Consider the following 16,973-nt stretch of genomic DNA (forward strand, 5'->3'; position numbering starts at 1 on the left):
CAAACCTGTGATCCTATCTCAGCCTCCCAAATACTGGGATTACAGGTGTGCACCACCACACCTGGTCAGTTTTGATTTTTGAAATGTGTGTAGCCAGGCTTGGTGATGCACGCTTGTAATCCCAGCATTTGGGAGGCTGAGACAGGAGGATTGAGGTTTTGCTGACAGCCTCAGCTACTTAGTGAGGCCCTGTGCAACTCAGTGAGACACAGTTTCCAAATCAAGAATAAAAAATAGAGCTAGGGGTGTAGCTTAGAGGTAGAATGCCTATGGGTTCCATCCCCAGTACCACAAAAGAAAAAAGAAAAAAAAAAGCAAGGAGAGCTGGGCATGGCGCACACTTGTAATCCCAGCATCTGGGAGGCTGAGACAGGAGAATCATGGTTCTCAGAGAGCCCCTGGGTTCCATCCACAGTACCCGGGGGAAAAAAAGTGGAATTATATTTGTTGCTTCTCACCTTTTTAGGTTAATATTGATGATATGATACTTATTTTATTTTGTTTGTTATTGTAGTACTGAGGATTGAACCTAGTGGCATTCTACCTCCAAGCTATACCCCCAGCCCTATTTTATTTTATTTTTTATTTTTTTGCGGGTCTGCAGATGGAACCCAGGGTCATTTGACCTCCGAGCTACACCCCCTGCCCTATTTTTTATTCTTTATTTTGAAACAGGGTCTCACAAAGTTGCAGAGGGCCTCACTAAGTAGCTGAGGCAGTCCGCCAACTGCTATCCTCTGGTCTCAGCCTCCTGAATGCTGAGATTACAAGCGTGCATCACCACGCCCAGCTCTATTTTATTATTTTGAAGGAGGATATTACTAAGTTGCAGGGGTCCTCACAAGTTGCTGAGGCTGACCGCAAACTGATCCTCCTGTCTCAGACACCCACGTACTGGGATTACAAGCATGAGCCACCACACCTGATTTGATAGGGATTATATTGAAAGGTTGGGATTGTTGGTTGTTTACTTTTTATATGTCCTACACATTTTTGCATTGTTTGAAGCTTTTTGCTGGGCTTGTAGTACTTTTGTCATCAAACAACATTAGACTAAGAAGGAAAGAAACAGCTGAGCATTGTGGCATGTATTGTCCTAGTACTTGGGCTGAGATAGGATCGTGGGTTTCAGTATAGTTTCAGCAAGTAGTGAGACTCTCATCCATCAACCTAGTGAGACTGTTTTAAAATACAATAGGGCTAGAGGTGTACCTGAAGTAGAAGGCCCCTGGGTTCAATCCCTAGTACCACCCCCCCCCCCAAAAAAAAGATACACTATAGGTAGCACTCATTAGCTTATTGTCAGCCATTCTTTTCCCAGTTGTACAGTATTACCGTCCAGTGTTAAGGCACAGGAACCATCCTTTTCTTTTAATTGTACCCGTTAACTCTTGACCTCAGAGTGAATCAGAAGTCTTACTAACACGTTGGGCCTTTTTTCCTCCCAACTTTGACTTGCCCAGATGAACTCTTTGCCAGCAGAGAGGATCCAGGAAATACAGAAGGCCATCGAGCTGTTCTCAGTGGGCCAGGGACCTGCCAAAACCATGGAGGAGGCCAGCAAGCGGAGCTACCAGTTCTGGGACACACAGCCTGTGCCCAAACTCGGTACGTGTGCCTTCCTCCCTGGGTGAGTGTACGGGATGTGTCCGAGCTGTGCTTCCATGCTGAATTTGTGAGGGAGGGCAGTAGAATCCTAGAGCTCTTTGGTGGTTATCTTTAGAGGATATTCTTTATTTTACTTTTTTGTGGTACTGAGGACTAAACACAAGAGCATTCAGCCTCCAAGCTACACCCCCAGCCCTTTTATTTTTTATTTTGAAACAGAGTCTTGCTGAATTGCTGAGGCTGGTTCAGACTTGGCAATCTTATTTTAGCCTCCCAAGCATTGGGATTACAGGTATGCACCATCACACCCATTGAAGGTGGTCTTTAAAAAGGAGTATAGAAAGCTGGGCGTGGTGGTGCACACTTGTAATCCCAGCATTCGGTAGGCTGAAACAGGAGGATCGAGGTAGGCTGAGATAGGAGGATCGGTGTTTGCAGCCAGCTTCAGCTATTTAGTTAGGCTCTTTGCAACTCAGTGAGGCCTTGTGTCCAAATAAAGAATAAAAAATAGGGCTGGAGGTGTAGCTCAGAGTTAGAATGTCCCGGGGTTCCATCCCCAGTATCACACACACACAAAAGTATAGAGTAGGTGTGGTAGCGCCCCTGGCTTGTAAACTGCAAATTTGAAGCTGTCACTCTCACCCCCATCCCACCCTGCCAGCCCTTAGAAACTTATCAAGGGGCCGGGCATAGTGGCGCATGCCGTGCTTGGGAGGCTGAGACAGGAGGATCGTGCAGGTTCAAAGCCAGCCGCGCTGGCTTAAGAGACCCTGTTTCCAAATAAAAAAGTATAAAAGTAGGTCTGGAGTGTAGCCCAGAGGTAGAAGGGCTTCCAGGAACCCCAGTACCACCAAAAAAAAAAAAAGAAAGAAAGAAAGAAAAAAGAAACCTATCAAGGGTATTCCACAGCCCTAAGGATAATATCCAGCCCCTGGAGTACGGGCCTTTCATGACTGGCCCAGCTTTCCTCTCCAGCCTCATCTGGTTCCAGTTCTTCCCTTTCATCTCCAGCCCTCCACACACACTCCCCCGATGCTGGGTCAGAGGGTGACTTCCAGTACTCTGTATACTTGGTGATTCAGCCTAAAGACACTTGAAGATTCTAACCACTGCAGGCTTGAGTTGGCAGCAGCAATGAACTGTCCCACACTGCTGAGAGCCACAGCTGACAGGCCAGGATTGAGCCTGGCGCCTCGAAGCCATCATCTGTCCCAGGAATAGGCCCAGTCCATTGTTATTGTCCGTTGACACAAAGACTGTCTTGTTGCCACTCTTTACAAATCCACTCAGATCAGTGAGTCTGGGCCAGGGCATGACGGCAGTCTGCACACCAACCAGGAGGCAGGAAGCCAGATTAGTAAGATAAATGTTTGTCCTTCTGGAATCCAAGGGAGATTTAAAAGTGTTTCCAGAAATGAATCACCTTATATCCCAGTGATTGTTCTGAGGTTTTACCCTGCATTGGCTCTCAATTAAAGGCCAGGGGTAGCTTCAGAGATGGATTGCAATTGCCAAGCACAGAATGTTCTTCAGTGCAGGCTCTCAGGGATATGAGGACTCTTCTCTGGTCACTTTTGAGCTGCTCCCTTTTCTTCTTTATCCTGCAGCCCCTCCCCCTGCCCCTGCCTGCCACCTCTACGGAGGCAGAGGGCAAGGCTCACAGCTGTGTTCTTCTTCCAGGTGAAGTGGTGAACACCCATGGGCCCGTGGAACCTGACAAAGACAACATTCGCCAGGAGCCCTATACCTTGCCCCAGGGCTTCACGTGGGATGCCTTGGACCTGGGGGACCGCGGTGTGGTGAGTAGACCTGGAGCCTGCCAGTTGCAGTTGCTGTGCAAGCCCTCTTTAAGGACTCTCTTGGGAGCTGGGCCATGCGAGATGAACAGAGCCCTATTCATTGCTCCTTGGGGCCGGCGCAAGACTCCACAAAAATAGTGCGTGGGCTGGGCGTGGTGGCGCACGCTTGTAATCCCAGCATTCGGGAGGCTGAGAGAGGAGGATTGTGGTTCACAGACAGCCTCAGCTACTTAGTGAGGTCCTTTGCAATTCAGTGAGACCGTTTCCAAATAAAGAATAAAATTTAGGGCTGGGGGTATAGCTTGGAGGTAGAATGTTCTTGGGTTCCATTCCTAGTACTGCAAAAAAAAACAAAAAAACAAAAAAAACATAGGGTTGAGGGGATAGTTTGCTTCCAAAAGATCTTAGAGCCTTGGATTCTTAGAGGCGCTCCCCCTACCTCCCAGTGAGCTCCTTATTTCCCTACAGCTAAAAGAACTATATACCCTCCTGAATGAGAACTATGTGGAAGATGATGACAACATGTTCCGATTTGATTATTCCCCAGAGTTTCTTTTATGGTAAGTTGTAAAGGTTTTCATATATATGTGTGTGGGATGGGGTGTGTGTGTGTGTGTGTGTGTGTGTGTGTGTGTGTATTCAAATAGAAACTTATTTCTTATGGTTCTAGAGACTGGGAAGTCAAAGATGAAGTCATCAGCAGGTTTGGTTTCTGGTAAAGGCCTGTTCTCCACTTCCAAGATTTCTTATAATGCTTGAGGGCAGAGCATAGAGCACAACAACCACAGGGCATCGAGGCTGAAATAGAGAAGGGTGTCCTAAAAGGGGAGCGAAAGGAAAAATGGACAAGCAGAAAGAGGAGCCGTGCCCAGATGGGGAGATAAGAGCTCCAGGGACGCCACACTCAGCTCCCCCAACCATGAGACCTCTGGCCCTGAACTGAATGAAGAATCCAATGCTCTGGTTGAGGCTCTCAAAATGAATACAAGTTGAATTAGGCATGGGTCCTTAGCCTTGATTGTGTGAGTGAGGCCAGGAAATGGCCCTGGCTTGATTCCGTTTGTGTCCAGAGGCCCTAAAGAGAACTCGGCCATGAGTCCCTAGGGAAGTGGTAGTGCCATCCTAGGACCAAACATGGCTATGGGGCCCCTGCCGCACGCACAGCCCCAGCCCTTGTCTCTTTTCCAGGGCTCTCCGGCCACCGGGCTGGCTCCCTCAGTGGCACTGTGGGGTTCGAGTGGTCTCAAGTCGGAAACTGGTTGGGTTCATTAGTGCCATCCCAGCAAACATCCACATCTATGACACGTAAGCACCAGCGCCCTTCCCCCACCCCCATCACCACCATCTTGGTCTGGGAGGGAGGAGAAGGAGCCACAGTTCATGCATGAAAGGAAAGGGAGGGCTCACGAAGGAATAGAAACTCGTCACAGAACTGTGAGTTTTGCTCTGGGCTGTGGTTGATTTCATTGTCTGTGACCTGGCCTGATTGGGTGGGGGCAAGGGACTCACCCATTCCTGCCCGTTAGATAGTGACCCAGATTCAGATGGTCATTGGGCTTTCAGTCTCTACTCTTCGTTTCCCCTGGCAATGTGAAAACCATTTACTCATCTTCTGGGCATATGAGTTGTTGTTGTGGGAATTGGGATCCTTGAGATCCTAGGATAGTGCTGACTTCCTCTGTGGGGTTCCCAGTGCTGCTCCCTGCATGCTGCATGTGGGACTCCCCAGCCCACTCTTGGGAATTCCCAAGGAGAATCTGGTGGTGGTGTCTGACAAGGTGTTTGCTTGGGCCCCCTTAACTTTGGAAGTGGAGTCTATGGGGACGCTGGTAGAGTAATAGGAGGGAGCCCCTGTCCTGTCTGCAAAGTGTAGGTGATGGTAGAATGCACACTTGTGCTAAAAGCTCCACATGCTTGAGGAGATTGACATTACTTTCCCTGTTAAAAGTCTTGTCAAAGCAGGTGTGATGGTGCGTGCCTATAATGCCAGCATTTGGAAGCCTGAGACAGGATTGCAGGTTCAAGGACAGCCTCAGCAAGTAGTGAGATTAATATTAACCTAGAGAGATCCCATTGCCAAATAAGAAATAAAATCAGGCTGGGGATGAAGGTAGAATGCCTCTGGGTTCAATCCCCAGTACACACACACACACACACACACACACACACACACACACACACACGAAGGCTCGTCATTTGGATTTTTCCCTCCCTCTTCAGAGAGAAGAAGATGGTAGAGATCAACTTCCTGTGTGTCCACAAGAAGCTGCGCTCCAAGAGAGTGGCTCCAGTCCTGATCCGAGAGATAACCCGGCGGGTTCACCTAGAGGGTATTTTCCAAGCTGTTTATACTGCCGGGGTAGTGTTGCCAAAGCCTGTTGGCACTTGCAGGTAAAAATCTCTTCCTATCAGGTCCTAGAAATTTGGGTGCCCCTTAGTTGGTGAGCTATTTCACTGTGACATAGTCTTATGTCTGCCTTCAGCTTGGTGAATGTCCAGGAGCATCTTGTGCCTCCATATCTGTATGGTGGAGATAGGGAGCCTGCAGGAGCCATCGAGGTGGGGAGGACAGACTGGGAAGGGGTTAGCCATTTTTGGCTCCTGCTGGCTACTGCTATTTAGAGTTGGGGTGAGTCAGGTCTGTTGGGGGCTTAAGGGTTGGTTTTTTTTGTTTTTGTTTTGCGGTACTGGGGATGGAACCCAGGGGCATTTACCTCTGAGTGACACACCCAGCCCAATTTTTTGTTTTGAAACAGGGTCTCACTGAGTTGCAGAGGGCCTCACTAAGTAGCTGAGGCTGTCCTCGAACCGCTATACTCCTGTCTCAGCTTCCCAAATGCTGGGATTACAAGCGTGCGCCACCACGCCCGGCCCCAGCCATATTTTTTAACTTTTATTTAATTATTTTATTTTATTTTATCTATTTATTTATTTTGTGGTACTGGGATGGAACCCAGGGCTTTCTACCTCCAGTCTACACTCCCAGACCTATTTTATTTGGAAACAGGGTCTCACTAAATTGCTAAGAGCCTCACTAAGTAGCTGAGGTTGGCTTCGAACCGGTGTGATCCTCCTGTCTCGGCCTCCCAAGTGCTGGGATTACAAGCATGCGCTGCCACTCCTGACTTATCTTTTATTTTGAAATAAGGCCTCACTGCATTGCAAAGGGCCTCACTAAGTAGCTAAATGAACTGAGTGAACTGTGATCCTTCTGTCTCAGCCTCTCAAATGCTGGGATTACAAGCATGTGCCACCACGCTCGGCTTAGGTTTTGTTTTTAAGGATAAGGTCAAATCATCCTTTTTTATGAGAAATGACCTAAAATTTTAAATGGTTTGCTCAGTTTTGTTTTGAATATTGTATGGACCAAAGAGAGCTTGGCTGATTCCTCTGCCTTAGAAAGTTGTTTGAAGCCAAGTGTGGTCGTGCATGCCTATAATCCCAGAATTTAGGAGGCAGAGACAGGAGGGTCACAGGTTCACAGCCAGCCTCAGCTACTTAGTGAGACCCTGTCCAAAATAAAGAATTTAAAAATAGGGCTGGGAAGCCGGGCGTGGTGGCACAGAATTATAATACCAGCATTTGGGAGGCTGAGAAGAGGATCCAGGTTCGCGGCCATCCTCAGCTACTGAGGCTTTCTGCAATTTAGTGAGACCCCGTTTCAAAATAAAGAATAAAAACTAGGGCTTTGTGTGTAGCTCGGAAGTAGAATGCCCCTGGGTTCCATCTCCTGTACTGCAAAAAAAAAAAAAAAAAAAAAAGATGTTTGAAATTAAATAATCTCTGCCTGGAGAACTTGTAAAAAAAACACCAGGTAAAGGCAGAAGCAGAGGGAGGAGGAAGGCAAACCCTTACGCACAGTCTTCTGGGCATAACTATAACTCTTCATTGATTCTATTGACTCCATTCCAGGAGTGAGGATTGCTCTCCCCAGACAACTCCTGTAACAGGAATGGCTTTGAAACAGAAAGAAATAGGGAGAGAGGAGATCTAGGAGGAGCTATGGCAAGTTTGTGGCCACTGGGGGAGGCTGGAGGCTGGATCCCGTGTGCCAGCCCAAGTGGGCCCGGCGGGCCTCTTGCGCCATCTGCTGGCCATTGGAGGTTTCCCTGCTGCTGTCCTCTTAGAATGGTCTAGTCAGAATTCCCTGAGTGGTTTTCTTTTTGGGGGAGGAGGGAGTTTGTCATGGGGACTGAACCGCAGGCAAGTGCTCTACCACTAAGCTACATACTCAGCCCCGACCAGAATTCCCTGAGGATATGACATTTGTGTCCCCACAGGTACTGGCATCGGTCCCTAAACCCACGGAAGCTGATTGAAGTGAAGTTCTCCCACCTGAGCAGAAACATGACCATGCAGCGCACCATGAAGCTCTACCGACTGCCAGAGGCCAGTGGTGCTCTGGGGAGGCAGGGGCAGGAGAGGCCCAGGAGAGCCTGGCCTTGGCAGGACAGGAGCAGAGCCGGGGCCGGGGAGGGCTCTTCTCACCAGAAAAGTGAGCCAGCCATGGTGTCCAGATTCTCGTTCTTCCTGTTTTCTGCAGCGAGGTTTATTTTACTTTGATGTTCTTAATTCTCCTGACTCTGCGCCTGGGCTGGCTTCCCTGCCGTGTGCTGATAGGCTCGGAGTTCACTTAGTCTCCCTAATTTTAGCCTCGGTGAAACATAAATAGAAATCCACTTACCAGCCCTTCATATTCATCGCACACATTCCAGAGCCCAGTGTAAGTGAGCTTTCGCATGTCCTACTCCTCTGCAAAGTCAGGTAGAGAAGGGTGACTTGAGCTTGCGAGGGAAGCATAGATTTCTAAGCCCTACCCCACCCAGATTTGGTACCAGAAAACTGGGCAGCTTTCTGTTCTGGGTCCCACTTGGCCTGGTTTCTCAAATAAGCATACACGCCTGTTCCCCACTTGTGCCTGGCTTCAAGACCCTGAGGTAGACTCTTGAATCCCTTCTCTTTCCTCAGATCACTCCCTGCCATCTGTCAGTCCACAGTTACTTAGTTCCTACTGTTCAGAGAACTGCCCGCCTGAATCCATCTGCCTCAGAGCAGGATTAATCACCCTGTCGGGCTAATCCACCACTGGATTGGTGTCATTAGTGTCTCATCCTGAGCAATCACTGTAGTGTAGCAGGCGCTGCCAAGACAGGATTGGAGGGCAAGAGCGGCTGTCTTCTCCCCTCTGTATCAGGGCAGGTGTCCCGTGTTCCAGGCAGGCAGAGAGCAGTGTTAAATAACACAGCAGCCAGAGATTCTGGGTCTCCCCACATGAGGGTGAGAACCCAGGGTGGCTGCATTTTCAGCCCATAGGTGTCAGTGTGGGAGCTGCCACATAAAATGAGGCCACTGTTTCCTAGAGAGATCAGGATTAGCAGGCAGCTTTGGAGGGAGAATACAGCATCAGGCATCGGTTGGAACTCCACCTAGTTTTCGATTGGCCCAGCTGCATCTTTATAGAGCCAGAGTCTCCAGGGGTGGTCGGTCTGTCAGCTCCAGCATTTACTTTACAGGATCGCGTAGTTTCCTTCTGCTGAAGCATTCTTCTAAGAAAAAGCAGCTGTGGGGCAGGATGCTGGTTTGAGTTGAAATCCCAGGGCCTCGGTGCTTTCTTCTGAATTCTTCATGCAGCAGTGTCTTGCCAGAGACACTGCCAGTGCTGTGCGTTCTGAGTGGCCAGGCACACACCCAGTGTAGACCTGGCGGGGCCCTGGACATGTGTCTGTAGGAGAGGGACAGTGAGTGTAGAAAGACAGCAGCCATGGTCCAGGGTGAGGAGGCTGGGGTGCTTCACGGAGACCAGGAGGAGCACTGTGCTGGGCCGGGGAAGTAATGGGAAACCCTGATACATCTGGGGTTGGCGGGGGTTGGGCCTCGCTTGTAGTGTTGTTGACTTTGGGACCATGTAATTTCTTGTCATTGGAAAGATCTCGTACACTGTAGGATGTTTAATAGTGTCCCTGACTCCTACCCCTAGTTGCCAGTAGCAGCCCTTCCCTAGCTGTGACAGTCAGAACTGTCTTCAGGTAATGTCACATGTCCCTAGGGGCACCAATGTCCCCTTTGAGAGCCACTGGGCTAGGCAGACAGCAGCAGCCAGCATGGCTGAGTGGCCAGGAGATTAGAAGGTCCTCTGCTCTGTGGGAGTGTGGAACGAGAGGGCAGGAGGGGCTGTGTGTCAGGACAGCCTGGGCCACCTGGAAGAGAGATCATGCAGCAACCTCAGCCTGTGTGGCAGCTGTAAACAGAAGGGAAAGGACCAGGAGATCCCAAAAGGCAAGACCGGGGCCTGAGTCAATAGGGCCGGGGTAAAGGAAGTGGCTGAAGACAACCAGGGATTCTCTTCTGAGGGTCTGGGTGGACAGATCCAGGGTGGCAGGCACCTCTGACACCTTGTCTCCCATCTTCCTTCCAGACTCCCAAGACAGCTGGGCTGCGACCAATGGAAAAGAAGGACATTCCAGTAGTGCACCAGCTCCTCACCAGGTACTTGAAGCAGTTTCACCTCACGCCAGTCATGAGCCAGGAGGAGGTGGAGCATTGGTTCTACCCCCAGGAGAATATCATTGACACTTTCGTGGTGGAGGTGAGTCTGAGAGTGTTCCCAGACAGCCTGCTCAGCCAGGCCAGCGCCTGGATGTTGGCACCCTAGGTTTCCTGGGCCTCCATCCCTCCATGTTCATTCCTTCTCTAAGACAGCGAGTCCTAGGTTGCATTTACTATCAAGACACCCTCTGGACCTGGTTTAATGCCCACACCTTGATGACACAAAATAGAGCGCACCGAGCCCTCTTGGTCAGCCTGGCGAGCCTTTGCTTGCCTGCTTGTCCCAGCCTAAATTGGCGCTGCCCAGGCAGCAGAGTCACCGTCTGGGTGATGGGAGTGACGATGCCCTGCTGATGCCCAGCAGCGGAGGAAGGCCACCACAGCTCAGTCCAGCCTCACCTAGCTCTGTCCTCAAGTGCCTGTGGCCAGAGTGTGCTCTCCCTGCGCATTCTGTCCTGTTCCGGTTTCTAGCCGTCCAGCTAGGGGAACAGAGCTGCCAGAGGGTGTGCAGCTCATGGCGGACGTGTTCCTGGGCTGCATTGTCACTGCATGTGTGACGCTGCCTCCTCTTATTGTCTCCCTTCAGAACGCAAATGGTGAGGTGACAGACTTCTTGAGCTTTTATACACTTCCCTCCACCATCATGAACCATCCAACCCACAAGAGTCTAAAAGCTGCTTATTCTTTCTACAACGTTCACACCCAGACCCCTCTTCTAGACCTCATGAGCGACGCCCTTGTTCTCGCCAAAATGGTAAGGAGCAGACCAGAGCGCCTCGGGGCCTTGGGCGCTGGCAGTGGGGTGATGGTGAGCACAGCTCACAGGAGCTTGCTGTGCACAGGCTGCAAGGCTTCGAGCCCCTCACCCTCCTTGAGAGGGTCCCAGCAGTTTTTAGCCCCAAATTCAAATTTAGGAGGGAGCCAGGAGGGTCCAGAGTGGAGACACTGACCTCCCGTGAGTTTCGTTATGTAGTGCGTGCCACCAAGGACCCTACGAGCCTGCTCTGGGTGTGGCGCTCTTGTAGCTTCCTAGCGTGGGAAAGGCGGAGTGGGCTGGTCAGGAGTGGTCAGAGCGGCTGGTTAGAGAGCAGGGTGGGTAAGTCACTATCAGTAGGCCTTTCGTGGTGTGTCCGGTGCCCTCCCGACCTAGCTCAGGCCCTGTGGCCAGGCCAGTCCCTGTTGTCTGAGAGCTTCTAATCTACTTGTGGATTTGGGAGCCTCAAAGCAGCACCACCTGTTCACACCAAGAGCTTTAAAGTCAGGTGGCCGTGGAGCAGGAAGCTGATGAGAGCCGGCTTCTCAGAGGAATAGGCGTGGTCTCCAGTGGGGACTGGAAATCCCACAGTGGTTTGAGGAGGTGTAACAGGGAACAGCGGGAGCAGTGTTCTGGCCACTGAATGCACTGTGTGCTTGGAGGGACGCCGAGGCCAGATCGAGGGCGGTGTGTGCACTGTTGAGAAGCACAGCTGGGAAGATCACGCTCGCTGAAGCGGACCCAACCTGGAAGCATCCAGAGCTTCTGAAGGAGTCTTGCTCTGTGGCTGCCCGGGACGCTGTTGAGACGACAGCGGAGGGGGCCTGACGGGGAGGCACCCTTCCTCTGACCACCTGTTCTCATTTCTCCCATCGCCCTTCAGAAGGGGTTCGATGTGTTCAATGCACTGGATCTCATGGAGAACAAGACTTTCCTGGAGAAGCTCAAGTTTGGCATAGGGGACGGCAACCTGCAGTATTACCTGTACAATTGGAAGTGCCCCAGCATGGGGGCTGAGAAGGTACGTGTCTCACGGCAGAGGCTGGCTGGGAACCAGTTTCTCCAGCAGAAATGGGACCACAGTTGGAGATGTGGCATCATTCTGGGCCCTTGTCAGTTGATGTTTGGCCCCTTGACGCCTCTGCTCCTACCGATGGCCAGAGGCAGTGCTCCCCTCCCAGCAGCTGGTGAGAGTGGCAGAGGACCGGGCCCATCTGCGGCTGCTCTTGCCCCCACCTGATGGCCTGTGGGTTGGGGCGGGGCATTCTGCGCTGAGAAGCTGAGGGAATGGAGTTGCCCGAGTTTAGCCAGGAAGTTAGGGTCTGCAGCTCTTGTTTTCCTTTCTTGTGCTGTCACCCTTGTCCCAGAGGGGCCCTTCCTTGGTGTTTTGTCCTGCAGCTCCTCAGGGCAGCCCAGGAGCATGGGTATGGTCAGCATTTACCAAACAATGACCAGTGAGCTGCGGGAGGCCTCTGGCCCAGTGTTGCTGAGGATGCGGCCATTGCCTTCCTTGAAGGATCTGATAGAAGTGTGAACCTGGTGGGGAGACCGGGTGAGAGGCCTGGGCTCCCTGTGGGCTCTCCCATGGGTGGTCTGCAGCCTCGGTGGGCTAGAACCAGAACCTTGGGGCTAGGTGGGGAGGCGGGAGTCTTGGGCACTGTCAGCTCAGTTCTGCCTCTCCCTGTTGGCTCTCTAGGTCGGGCTGGTGTTACAGTAATCAGTCGCCAGTGAAATTCTGGATAAAGCCACTGAGAATTCAAACCAGGAAATGGAACCCCACCACTTGTTGGTCCAATTTTCACTAACGTGAGAATCCCTGGCAAAGGGAACAGAACTGAACCGGCTTTACCAAACCGCCAGCGAACTTGACGATTGTATTGCAATGGCGTAGGCTGCGTGACGTCACCTCTGGCCGTGTCTCTGGTTTCCCTGTTTTCCAATTAATCAGATCCTCATGCAGCTGTGATCAAGGGAATGTAACTGCTGAAAACTAGCTCGTGATTGGCATATTATGGAGTTAACGGGTGAATAATAAAAGTATATATATATTATATATATATATAAATATTTTAAATATGTTTCATGTTCCAAATGTACAAGGATGTTTGTTCTCATGAAAAGCTGAATCCGGTCTTTGCTCAAAATTAGAACCCAAGGACAGTGGCAGAAAGATGTGTTGGCATAGTTTGTGGTTTCCTTCGGAAACAGGCACTGGCTTTTTTCAGGGGAGCAGGAGGAAGAGGGTTTGGGGAACTTAATCGGTCCCCTTTGGAATTGGCTGCAGTGTGATTGGTTTTGAGAGGGGAGGGGCTCTGCCAGCTCTGGAGTGGGCTCAGATCTCATGGGATGGCAGGTGGGGCTCCCAGGCCGGGCCCATCCTCACTATGGGCCAGACCTTTTCTGCACTCTAAGTCTGAGCAGTGGGACAATCACGGAAGCAGTTTCATTAACAGTCCCATCTTCCAGCCCCTTGGTCTGCTCCCTGGAGATCATCCTGCCAACAATTGAAACGAGCTCTCGAGCCAGCTGTTGCCAACCTTACAGGGATAGACCCCTGTGAGCTTTTGCCTTTCCACTGCCTAGGGTGACTGGCAGTTTAAGGGGGCCTGGGACTTCCTTGTAGTGTCTGGGACTTTGTGGAGACAGCATCAGTGCAAGCCCTGCTTAGCTCATCTCAGAGCAAGCAAAGTCAGCACCCTCCCACCCCCAGGGCAGCTGGCATGGACCTGTTACCAAGACCCTTCAGCCCCTGGCCCCTGGCCTGTGCCTTCAGCCCATTAGCCATTTCTTGGTGTGTTCCTTTCCAGGACACATGGCCTGCAGTGGTAGCAAGAGCTGGTGATTAGCGGCAGATCTGGACTTGGCAGCAGAAACGGTTTCACGTTGCTGTTGTCTGAATCTCATTTTCACTGATGCTGTTTTATGGATTTTTGTGGTGGTGGTGGTGGTGGTGGTTATTGATGCTGCCAGTTTCCCCAAAAGTAATCAAGCTTCTGGTCACATGGCTGTCCACGTAGGCATTCTTCAGTGGTGTTCAGCCAGCCAAGTGGCCTGGGAAGGATTGGGTTGGAGCTGTCAGCAACTCACATCCAGCTTCCACAATAACTTGCTTTAGGAGAAAGCCCTGGGTAGAAAGCATAATGTGCAGTGGGGGAGTTCTTGCTACTTGGCTTCTCATAGGGGAAGGAAGCCTTAGCCAGGGGCCAGGCTTAGCCTCCTGAAGCCACTCTGCAGGCCAACCGGGCTTTGCTTCAGGCTGTAGGTTTTGGTGTGGCTTGCCAGAGGCTCATTCTGCAGTGTCCAAAGCTGGAGGAAGCCGTGTGCCTGGTGTGAGGGCTTTGCCATCGTGGGAATGCTGTCCACTCTGCAAACTGCTGCTGGAGAGAACTGCCCACGGTAGTAGATTTTCATCAGAGGCTTCTGGGGGGCTTCGTTCTTCCCACTGTCCTGTGCTGAAAACTGCAGGCACCAGCGAATGTGGCTGACCTTTGACTCCTTGACTCCAAGAAACTGAGACCAAAGAAGCTGCTGTTCTTGGCAGAATGTGCACTGAGGCCCGCAGACTGGAAGAGTCGGAGAGACAGGGACTTGCCTTACAGCTTCAGACATCAAAAACAGCGCCCCGAGTGCCAGAGCGGCTCACCCCGTCCAGACCCCTAGATATCAAAGAACAAAGTGCTCAAGTCTTTCCTTCCTTAGGCGGGACCTACAATGTGGAAAGGTTCCCTATCTTAGTTTTGATGGGTTCAGTTCTGGGCCAGGTCTCGGCTCAAGTTGCTTCTGAGATTTAGGGTACCCCAGTCTCTGGAGCAAGCTTTGCTCTGGTTGACCTGGTCGTGGCATGGGAACAGCGAGCCCCTAGAGGCTGCTCTGGAAGAAACAGATCTCCTGGCAAAGGCTAGCATTTCCCTCCCTGAAACCGGGTGGCTGCTCCGTGGACCCGGCTGATTTCTCCTGGCTGGGGACCCTGGCAGGTCTGCTGGAGACAGCCTGAAGACTGATTTTAGTTTCATTTCTGTCCAGACTGTCCCTGGGTTCTTCGCTCAACCTCTTCTGGGACTTGGGGCCTCTGGTGGGGTTCAGGGCCTTCCCATAGGAGCCTATGGCGGCACCATGGCTGGCTTGAGCCACACGAGGAAAGGACCCCAGCACCTCCACACTGCCCCACCACAGGCAGTTGCCACTGGGAGGCCTCTGCGGGCCTGGCCCCCACCTGCCACCGAGTCGTTCTGGCTGCCGTCTCCTGAAGATGACCTTTTTAGCTGCCTTTGGATCGCCTCTGTTTGACTATGGACTCCATTCTCTGGGGAAAGAGCCTGATAGAAAGAGGCCTTGGCTCTGGGTTGAGGCCCACAGAGGGCTCATTTTCCCCACACATGCCTGTTTCTGAAGATGCTACTGTCTAAAGGCTGGCCCACAGCAAGCCACTCCAACGACCTTTTTTTATGGAAAATTTCAGGCCTTGCCTGCATCTCCCTTGCCATTGCCCCCTGACTTGCTGGCTTTCTGAAGCCCAGGGGCAGATGTCCCTGTGGTCTTGAATTCTTTCCCCAAAGATGACAAGCATTTAATCAATCTAAGAGCCCAAAGGCCTTGGACAGTTTCACGGAGCTGTAGTCTGGGGGAGAGAGGGACTTTAGGAGCAAGAGTGTCTCTGGGGCCAGCCTTCCGGGGCCTGGCCTACCCGCCCCAGAACCAGAGACCTGCGGCCTCAGCTTTGCCCTGCTGCAAAGTGAAGGCAGGCCTGCAGCCAGACTCACCTGGGAGGCTGTGTAGGACCGTTTCATTCAGTTAAACAATGTTGACTGACTGGCAGGTGGCCAGGTCTGGGAATAGGGAGGGGGGAAGCTTCACCTTTTTGTCTTGGCTTTTTTTTGGGTTGGGGGGGAATCCATTTCCAGGGTGGGGAGGAAATACCAAATGCGTTGTTGTTCCGCTCAATGAATCGCACTTGTTTCTAATAAAGGAAGCAACTGAATAAATCGATCCGCCCTCTGGTATTCCTCTGGTTGGCAGGTGGCAATGGATAGATCATGGGACTAGGGCTAGAGCAAGGGCAGCAAGGCCCCCAGGACCGCAACGCCAGGCCAGCTTGGGAAGGCCTTCCTTTGGCAAGGCTGCCCCCCTTCCAGGGCAAAATTGGCTTTTTCCATCCACCAGGGAGGAGCCAGTGTTGATGCAAGTTCACCAGGAAGTAACCTGGCTCTGAGGAGCACCGAGCACCTTGGCAGAAAAGCCCATCCTGGCCTCTGCAGCTGGGAACGGAGCAGCCCCCTGAGGCCAGGGCAGCGGTGGCTTCCGAGAAGGGTGAGGCACCACACCCTGACACTGTGACCAGACACCACACCTTCTCCTGGACCACCACCAGGGTGCTCCCCCATGCCTCTGTTGCTGGGGATAGAACCCAGGGCCTGGCACAAGCGCTCTACCATTGAGCTGCGTGATCCGGAGAGAGTGTTTTCACTGGGGATGGAACCCAGGAGCATTCTGCCTCTGAGCTACACCCCAACCCTATAATTCTTTTATTTTTGAAACAGTGTCACTAGATTGTAGAGGGCCTAAGTTGCTGAGTCTGTCCTCAAACCTGTGATCCTCCTTTCTCAGCTTCCCAAGTACCGGCAAGCGCACCACATCCAGCCAGGGGTGCTGCTTTTGTTGTTGTACCTGGAGGTTGAACACAGGGGCCTTCTACCTCTGTAATAGACCCCCCCACCCCATCTTATCTTTTATTTTGAAACAGGACCTAAGTTGCAAGGGACCTCACTAAGTTGCTGAGGCAGGCTGCGAACCTGCAATCCTCCTCTTTCACCATACATGGCCCCAAGGGTGCTTCTTAACATGGCAGATTGCTAGGGCCCAGTAACTGCATTTAGACCTCCCATTCCTCCTGTTCTTGTTCTTTGGAACTATGTATGTGCGTGCACGTGTGTGTTAGTTACCGGGGATTGAGCCCAGGGTCATTCTTCTGGTGTGTGCCTGACAGGCTCCCAGCCAGGCCCTAAGCTACACCACCACCCAACCTTTTCTTTATTTGAAACAGGGTCTCGCTAAGTTCCCATGCATTGGCCTAGAAACTGTAGATCCTCCTGTCTCAGCCTCCCAAGTACTGGGATTACAGGCATGTACCAGGACACTTGGCTCCTTGGAACTGTGTATCCATTTCCTGACCCTGTGATCTTTTCTAGTCCCCTTTGGGGCCCCTGAGTGAGTCCTCTAGGGAACCTAAAAGGACACAGGCCCCTCCCCCTGTGCCCTTCACCTGTGTC

General features: G+C 51.7%; 2 protein-coding genes across 2 annotated transcripts in view; one reads left to right on the top strand and one right to left on the bottom strand.

The window, feature by feature from the left end:
* Window positions 1-1,463: 1,463 nt before the first annotated feature.
* Window positions 1,464-12,241, top strand: NMT1 (N-myristoyltransferase 1; the record flags this gene model as incomplete). Its single annotated transcript, XM_080714091.1, has 12 exons — window positions 1,464-1,608; window positions 3,289-3,407; window positions 3,876-3,967; window positions 5,101-5,241; window positions 5,628-5,798; window positions 7,688-7,796; window positions 9,823-9,993; window positions 10,241-10,383; window positions 10,425-10,707; window positions 11,591-11,728; window positions 11,871-11,953; window positions 12,106-12,241. The coding sequence occupies 12 exons, from the start codon at window positions 1,464-1,466 to the stop codon at window positions 12,239-12,241; spliced, it is 1,731 nt and encodes a 576-aa protein (XP_080570217.1).
* A 1,658-nt stretch (window positions 12,242-13,899) lies between these two features.
* The window catches only part of PLCD3 (phospholipase C delta 3), a gene marked incomplete at both ends in the record, with an annotated part of 25,217 nt that continues 22,143 nt past the window's right edge, over window positions 13,900-16,973 (bottom strand). The window contains 3 exons of the mRNA XM_080714092.1: window positions 13,900-14,270; window positions 14,733-14,807; window positions 14,921-15,023. Of these exons, the coding sequence (XP_080570218.1) occupies window positions 13,900-14,270; window positions 14,733-14,807; window positions 14,921-15,023 (549 nt within the window). The remainder of the gene's footprint in view (window positions 14,271-14,732; window positions 14,808-14,920; window positions 15,024-16,973) is intronic.

This window comes from Muscardinus avellanarius, assembly GCF_963383645.1.
Source record: "Muscardinus avellanarius genome assembly, chromosome: 16".
NCBI lineage: Eukaryota > Metazoa > Chordata > Mammalia > Rodentia > Gliridae > Muscardinus > Muscardinus avellanarius.